The following is a 9411-nucleotide window of genomic DNA, read 5'->3' on the forward strand; positions in this document are numbered from 1 at the left end:
ACCTGACAGTGTTTTATGCCTCACTATAAAACTTATTTCATGCTCTTGTCAATATCAAGTCATGCACATAACAACAAATTACTTTGCTCCTGCGAGTCTTCTTGGAGTTATTTCCCATTTTCCAATGGAGCTGGATATAATGAAAAATCTTGTAATTTTAACAAGTTTCAAAGTTTCTGATTTACCAGTGTCAAACTTGGAACATAATGTGGTCATCATCTGAATATTAAGAAAAGCTCTGTACTCCAGTGATTTGCACAAGATTTATTGCCTCGTTTTTATTACATCTGGATAGATCATCATTAGAAGATGTAAATGTTGAACAATCATTGTACTACCTGGTTTTGGCATTTTGTATGCGCCAGCTGCATGTAGCAGTGGCAGCTTGATATGTTATTGTGTTGTCTGTCTCTCTGTTCATCTCAAGAAGCTTGTTAGCAAGATTGCTTAAAAAGAACTTTTTAGCCACATTGAAATGTTCTATAGCATATATTTGTATCCATTTGTTGATGACATGACTAGATTCTCCAACCATTACAACAATTTTTAAATTTCATTTACATGCATCATATGGTGTCCATCAGTCTATTCATCTGTTACCAGTTTAGTTACTGCACAATAACGTGATCTGTTCACCATCTACAGTTACCAAACTTTGTGGATGGCTTACACATAGAGGTCAGAAGGTCAAAGGTCATGATCATTGTTACAAAAAGAAGACAGATGGTTTCCACACATAATAACTCAAGTTTTCCATCAACTACAGTTAGCAATCTATGTGGATGGCTTACACATGGAGGCAAAGAGGATGCTGTAAAGGTCAGAGATAACAGAAACTGACTGAAATAAATACAATTATTTTTGACAAAACAACTCCACCATTTACAGTTATAAAATTTTCTGGATGGCATGCATTTTGGGGAATGGAACAAGTCTATCAATGATGGGGTCAAGAGGTCTGCATTACTGTTGCTAGAATACTAAAATGATTTTAAAAAAATATTAGTTCTACAAGATAAACCTGTATCAAACATTCTGGATGGCTAAGCACTTGGCATAATGAAAAGCATATTGATTTTGAGGTCAAAATGTGAATGGCCACTTGACTGAAAAAATACCAACATTTAAGTGATAACTATTGAAGTTTATGAGGCAGGCAGATAATATACCATCCATAGAACCACTCAAGGTTGACAAGTGTATTTGTATTCGTGTGTAGATTTTCAGGGAATGCCTGCAATTTCTCAATTATTTAAATACATCATTGAATATTTAGCATGATTAACCAAACACTAAATGATGTAGACAAATCAGATTAAACAGGCATATTTATGTGCATATGCAGATGACCTGATTAAGTTTTCATGGCATTATAGCCATTTTTCACATTTTTGAACATTTTGGACATGATTTGACCCAGGTTACAGATGGGTGCATTATCTCAGAAAAAGTGAAATCAGCTTGTCTTGCAATTATTATTGGAATTTGTCATAGTTGTCACAGTAACAGTATATCTTAAAGATGTGTATATTTGTCAATCACTTTACTCTCAATGTTTAAAAATAGTTATTACCATTTTAGATGGGTGCTATGTTGGATGGCATATTTTGGCTACATTTAGTCTTAAAGTTACAGTGGAACCCCGCTATAACGCGCCCCGCCATAATGCGAATTCGGATATAACGCGGTTGTAGCATGGCTCCCGAAATTTCGTATATTCATTCACACATGGAGAAAAAAAATTTGGAGAAAAGTAAAAAAAAACAAAACAAGAAATTAACTTCATTTTGGGCATGAGATTAGTTGTGACTTTTAAAATAATATGATCGTGGCATGGTTCCTGAAATTTGAAATTCATTTACGTGTATTTTTATCGGACCGTGAAAATATTTGTTTAACGTATGAGAAATAGTGTGTAAAACGTTTATTATAATTTGGTGGAAGAATTCGCGTATGACTTTTAATAATAAACGATCGGAACTTAACAATTTATCCAGGTTCTTTAAGTGATTTTGGAGAAGTGATCGTGTATGAATTCTAAAATAATACGATATATATAACATATGAGAAATAGTGTGTACAACGCTTGGCTTCTGAAATTTATCAATTTGAACAGGTTGTGGTGAAGCTCCGTATTCTACTCTAGAAGAGAAAACTGGTTTAATTAGGTTTTTGAATTGTTAAGCCGAAGTAAACATTATCGGAAGTGTTACTTATTACGGATCCATGAGTAAAGCCAGTAAATCGTCTTTGTGATTGTCTTCCATGAAATCTGTATACAGTCGTTGCTCAAACAATAGCCGACATGGGCTTCTTATTTAACTGCAATCACAGCCAAGCAGCAGACAAAGCTGTGGTTGATACAAGAGTCGCACAATTTAATAAACATCAAAGGACGAAAGCCGCCAACATGGCGGTGTGATCAAACAACAAACAGTTGAAAGTAAATAATATCCACTTTATTATCTGTAAATTAAAAGGGTATGAAATTGTACATCCGTTCAGCTTAATTTTGTTTTATATAAAAAGTGATTCGTAACCATTGCAGGCCTTCATTACTTAGTTATCGAGCTTTATCTGTGTACGTTGTTTGCTTATATAAAAAAATATTTTACTGTTATGGAAAAGCAAGTTCAAAAACGCAAGTCATTTTCTGCTAAAGAGAAACTGTATGCCCTAGATCAACTAAAGAAGGGCAAACAACAAACTCAGCTTGCCAGAGATCTAGGAATCAGCGAGTCCACTTTGCGAGGGTGGAAAACAGATGAAGGAAAGCTCCGTAGTCTACCCAACATTCTTGAAGAGGAAACTGGTTTACAGCGTAAAAGGGTTAAGTTAGCTAATGACAATGTCCTAGATTCAGCTTTGTACAAGCTCGCTCAGAAGGTGTTCCAATTTCTGGCCCAATTCTGAAAGCCCAAGCAGAGAAATTTGATCGCCGTATCAATGGAGATGATTCCAAATTTAAGGCGAGTAAGTTCGCGGCAAAGAAGCAAACGTCATTGGATATATTTTTCAAGAAATGATGAAATTTAAATTTGGAACCACACTGACTTTGCACTTTGCGCAACGATTAATTTAGCAGTTTTCACATGTTTCTTTTGATGTTCACAAAATCTGAAATAAAAGTTATTTGCACGCTGAAATCATGCGTTGATTGTTAATTATTCTTGCAGTTGTCGCATATGATAAAATTTTAGCGGTATGAAATTTGTATAGACACCGTATGTAGACCCGGGAATAGCTGCATGCAATGACCGTACGATATCAGACGGCAAGTAAATGGTTTCAATATTTTGTTCATCCTATATTTTACACGACGAATTCAGACTATTACAAAATTATTGAACATTTTAAATCTGTACGATTTTCAATTAAATTACATCCATTATGGATGAACTGCATGCCACGACGGCACGGTAGCATACGGTGTTGATACACTTTTCATGATATAGCAATAGTCTGGTATTATCGGTCAATCTGTCAATCTGTATTATCGTTCAAACAAATAAAAATTAGTAAATGTTTTTAATGCACAGTAATAACCTATAAATATATTAGCCATATATTAGCCATCGATTATTTTGAATATATCTTAATTAATGCATTCCAGTTAATATTCATCTGATGATAAGCCGACTTTTGATCATTGTACATGTATACACGTATATGTTCTCGGAAAAAAAGTTAAATATTGTGAAACCCCGCATTAACGCGACCCCGCTTTTAACGCGATCCGATTTTATGGACCCCGATCATCGCGTTATAGCGGGGTTCCACTGTACCAATGCATTTGTTTAATTCTTGATGATTATCATGGTCCTCTTATAAAGGTATGCATATTGACCAATAATTTGTCTGTTTGTAAGGGAAATTGCCTTTTTGACTTTACCAGAGGCAATTGTTCACATTTATTCTCTCATCTTGGTGCTAGGGGTTAAGTGTGGGAGAGGTCAGTGTTTCATGTATGTTAGCAGATAAAAAACATTTATTTAGTTGTACATGTGCTAAGACAGGATATAGTTCAAAGAAAAGGAAATGTACAGTTTCCACCTAAAAGTGTTTTACTTATATTTGGATGATACATTTTATATTATCATTATAGTTATAATGTTTACATGCTAATCTACAGTGTCATTGATTATTTGTATATTTTAGGAATCATTTGACAAGAAAATATTCAAAGATTATTTTGATCTGGTTACTTGCACTTTAAACAACTAAACTGTTGTAAATATGTTTAGATCTTGGTCTGTTTTGTTTCTTCATGGTATATAAGATAAGACTCAGATATATGTGTGTCTGATAAATTATTTAAATCATGTCATTCTTTTGTTAGGATCTCTGAGGAAATCTATGGGTCAGAGTTACTCCAACCATGCAGATGTTTCTGAGACTGATAAATTGGTGAAGTACCAGGATGTCAAACTGGACATTAATGGAGGAAAAATTAACCCTGCTTATGAGGCAGAAGTATATCCAGACTCACAAGATATGACAAAATTGTAGCATCTATAACTGCAGTGATAGTTCTCTTGTGATAATTGAAAAAGAGTTTAAGCAATAAATGAGAAATGAATGTTACAAAATTGTAACATGCCATGCTGTATATTCCCATCTGTTTGGTTCATTACATTTATCATTTTTTTACTCTGATTGTAATATATTTCCAATGATAATGGTTACAAAGTATAACATTCTATATTCAGTCCTCGTTTTGTTTTTAATTATTTAACTCTGTCATAGATTTGTCAACATATTTTAAAGACCTTCTCAGAAACTACTGGACCAATATTGACTAACTATTTTTGATTTCTACTTAGAAACCCTATGAGTACTTTAAAACAAACATGGCGCCATACATGACACTGACATAAAGGCCATTAATGTTTTTATAAATTCTGATTATCTGAAATCAAATATGGCCACCGTTATTGTATATAGACTGACCAATTAAAGAATTTTCCAAACACTGAACAGAATTTGATCAGGTTTGACAGAAAGCATCCTGTCCTTTCATATTGTTACAAATGCTGCTGATCCTAAATCAAATAAGGCAAACTGTTAGTGAAATGGAAAGATGTTTTAATGACTGCTTAGTAAAATTTGGTCAGATCTGATAAAGCATCTTGGTATGTTTTGAATGTAGAAAGCCAATCAGCCATAAAATATAACTGCCATTACTAAAATTAGAAAACCCTCAAAACAACTTTATCTCAAAAACTGCTGAATAGAATTTGTCCAAATATGAGAGAAAGCATACCAACATACCAGGTTTTCAGTTTTTACAAAATGACTCTCATCTTCCCACCAATACAGCCATAATTGGTGTGAATATATAAAATTTAATTCTGAAAAAATGCTGAACAGAATTTGAGCAAACTTTACAGAAAGCACCCTGGTATAAAGGGATTTTAAATTTGCATAAATGATGCTAATCATCTATCAAGTATGGCTACCCACTTAAAATAGATAAACTGCAATTACTTATTTCTAGAAACTTGACAGAATTTGATAGAAATCATTCTGGTATTAAGGGCTTTCAGACTTATACAGTTGGTACCAGTTCACAATGAAATATGTGTACTACAACAAAATATCTAAAATCCTTTAAAATGTCTTCTCAATAACCTCTCAATAAAATCTGACCAAATTCTACAGCAAGCAATGATTGGATTTTAAAGTTTATTTAAACCATGCCAATATATTGTCAAATTTAGATTTTGTTACTAAAAATGGAAACCTGGAATGACTAACTGTAAAATGACATTAACAAAATTTGACCCTAGCTTGAAAGCCTTTCAGATAATGCCATTCCAGAATCAGGAATGGCTGCAACTACTACAAATAGAAAAATGTTTCACAATTTTATCCAGACAAGTGCTAAACCAAATTTGACAAACTTTGATAAAAAGCATTATACCATAAGGGCCTTACAATATTTGGACAAATGATTCTGATGTGGTATCAAATATGGAAGAAGATACATAACTATTGCTTCATAAATCTTAAAATAATAGTTTTTCTGTTATGTACAATCAACAATATTGTAAGAAATTTCAATAGAAAGTGCCTAACAGATTCAGATTTCTTGGCCAACAGACTTGCAATTAGTTATTTGACAGATGTTAACCAGGTGAATGATATTAGGCTAAATTTGATCCTTTTGTTGCAAGTATAAACTTTTCTTATTATTGTGATGATTATGTTGGCACTACAAAAATAGTTATAAAATATAATATACTATGGTATAATATATGGTTGATTCTGTTTGTCTTTATCCATGGTACAACCTTAATTTTATAATAATGCAAACAGTAAGGACCCATACCTACTGAAGCATTATGATATGATAGAGCTAAATCTATGCTATGGAAAGATGGGTATACGTTATAAACAGGTAAATATGGTAGCTTGTTATGCTAGTGTTGGTAGAGGAACAAAAGTTAAAAATATATGAGCTTGTGTTTTATGTACAACATATTTTGAAATACTGAGACTTGACTGATAGTGATAAAGACCAATTTACTTGTTGAATAGCTTTCCATGTAAGGAAGGGGAGGAACATTGCTCAGATAAATGTACTTTTAAATATGTTTTTACATTTTGTTTATTGTTATATTTCACTTCACAACTTATAAACTTAACTTGCATAGCATAAGTAGTCTTGATTTACTGTGAAATATCACTGAGTGAAGTTATTTGTATGTCCCAGTCCTCAATATTGATAGGGACATCTAGTGTTTGTAGATCTGTGCTGATGATGTAGCATGGTTACATTATTAGGGCATTTCAGGAAGTGTGGTGGGTCATCTATTATAACATGTCAAGTTATATAACTAATGTAATATAAAGTTCTATCCCATCTCTAAAATATTTTATATCTAAGTATTTTAGAATTAAAGGTTTGAAACTCATGTAAATTGGAATATTTTCAGCATGTAATTTTGTGAATTGTCAATATGTATATTGTACATTCTTTATTGTATGATGTATTTTAATGCAAGTTTTATTTCTTTTCTTAATAATAAAATATTTGCACTATGTAGCTCCGCTGTTCATTAACCTGAAGAGCCTATGAGATTACACCACTCCTTCGATGACTCACACCCTAATAACTCACGAACCCACTTATAACGTGGGGTCAGTCTTGGATCGCATTTTTGTTTTCACTAGAAAGTGCCAAAAATTTGACCCCTATTTGTTGAACACGAAGAAAATTGGTAACTAAAACCTTGATAATATATATTGATATATTGTTCAAAATGGTGGATATGACCTGGAAATTTGAATAAACATTATGAAATTATCAACTTTTAATAAGAAATCATGTAACAGCTATGTCTGTGAGTGTTTCTTTGAGAACCTATTTAAGTGTTTTAATAACTAATTTGTGTAAGTATTTGTTGTATTGTTGCACTGAATTAAAAGCTGACCATGTATTACCATCTTAATTGCATCTTTTGTATCAAATAAAGGAGGTGGACTAATTGAATATTTCTAAAGGAATGCAAATCCAACGTGCCTAAGAGTCAGCAGCCTCAGTTTAGTGTCAGGTCAACGCACTGAAAGCGATCAATTGAACACTGTTACACTTTTTTGAGAGAACATGAAATTCTGTTTCACAGATATATTTTATTTAGTGCAAAGCTAATTTCAGAGTTTGTAGTTAATTTGTAATTCATGAATTGGCACTCGGAAATTTCGTCACAGATGATAAGAAATTTCACTATCACTTGCAATGAAATCATGCAATCAATATTTTATTTATCCAAAATACACAAAATTGACTTTTGATGATGATGGCTCTTTCACAAACTAAATGTTCCGTTGTTTAAACAAAAGGAATCTTGTTTGATTGTGAATTTGAATCAGTAACTAGTCTGGTTCCCTGCTTAGAATGTTCCTTGAGCTGCATTCTACAAGAGTAGTGAGCGAAGCATTGAGAGTGAAGATCAGGGAACATGACTACTCAACAACATAAAGCAGTGATGTAATACACGATGTTTTCACGTACACATGAAGGTTGTTGAAACCAGTTCAAACTACAATAATAATGATTTTTAAGCGGTTGGACATCTTGAAATTAAAGGTCAGTTTTACATAAAAGCGAATAACTTCGTTAGAAAAAACACTTTAATGCTTATTATTAAATAACATCCAGTCAGTAAATCACCTCCTAGCTGAAATAATGGCATTTGACCAATGGACACATTGCATACTATAATCTGTTAAATCCATGGTATAAACATGCAGTACTCCCTGTTTATTGCTGACCATGCTATGACAAAGTACCATTTCCATGGTATAAACTATGATGGTGATGTAGTATTCCCTGTTTGTTGCTGACCATGCTATGACAAAATAAATGTTCCATGGTATAAACATTCAGTACTCCCTGTTCATTGCTAACCATACTATGACAACTGATAGGTAATCAGTTTCTGAACATTTTCAAAAGTGGAATGGGTGCCAAGATTAGCAATTTCATTTAATCTTTGGACTTATTATTTTTTATTTGGCATGTCTTTCCTTACAAAAATGTCTTAGTTATATTTTTAGCTTTTATTTTCTTATGGTGCATTAAACTTATAACAATGCTTTACTTTTATTTTTCTGTTTTAATAGCTTAGACAGGAGTATCTATCATTGGGCTGTCTATGTGTGTATCTGTGTACAGTATAGGTTAAACTCCCAATTCTGTTTACATTTGGAATATCATCCATTACATTCTCTCTATTCACTACATTTCCTTCAGTAATTACCTCTCCTGGCCCTGGTTTCTGTACCCAGGGTGGGGTCATGGGTCTAGAAAAACATTTTGTTGACATTCTGGTTCAAGATCTTGGTTTAAAATTTTCTTTAGCACATATATTTGATTAACCACTCACTCAATTCACTTCTTTATCTGATACATTATAACTTAACTGCCTCAGCGTGTGTGTGTGTGTGTGAGTGTGTGTGTTTTGGTACACTTGCGAGGATCTGAGTTAGAATGCACACCAACATCTTGAGGACTGGACTACATTGTGAAGCCTTACACACCAGTCCTCAAAATGTTTCATCGGCAAACGGTTGAGAATGATCATAAGAGATGAATGTTCACACAATTTGCGACCCTCCTTGGGTTGTAGACTGGTGTGCAAACACTTAGTCAATCAGAAGGCGTGTGACTTCTGATTGTTTTTCATCCAATGAGAACATTGCTACTATGCATTGTCACTGTAAATTTTCTATACCTATAAATATGACTCATAAAATAATTACTAGTATTATAAGTGATTTTTAAAAAGAAATAATTTTTTGAAATGGTAAACTTGTGATGCCAGCAGAAAGTGCATTATTTTAAGCCCGGTGTGGCTGATATAGTGATGTATTTGTGGCACGTGATTTGGTGTGTACATGGATTTT

The 9411-nt window shown here is 33.1% G+C and overlaps 1 protein-coding gene across 1 annotated transcript in view; it reads left to right on the forward strand.

Moving 5' to 3' along the window:
* The window catches only part of LOC149781389 (polyamine-transporting ATPase 13A3-like), a 409406-nt gene extending 400806 nt beyond the window's left edge, over positions 1 to 8600 (forward strand). Inside the window, exon 34 of the mRNA XM_089935483.1 lies at positions 4340 to 8600. Coding sequence (XP_089791609.1) covers positions 4340 to 4509 — 170 coding nt within the window. The 3' untranslated portion in view covers positions 4510 to 8600. The remainder of the gene's footprint in view (positions 1 to 4339) is intronic.
* Positions 8601 to 9411: the final 811 nt, after the last annotated feature.

The sequence above is a fragment of the Sinohyriopsis cumingii genome, chromosome 15, assembly GCF_028554795.1.
Source record: "Sinohyriopsis cumingii isolate HCF-2022 chromosome 15, ASM2855479v2, whole genome shotgun sequence".
NCBI lineage: Eukaryota > Metazoa > Mollusca > Bivalvia > Unionida > Unionidae > Sinohyriopsis > Sinohyriopsis cumingii.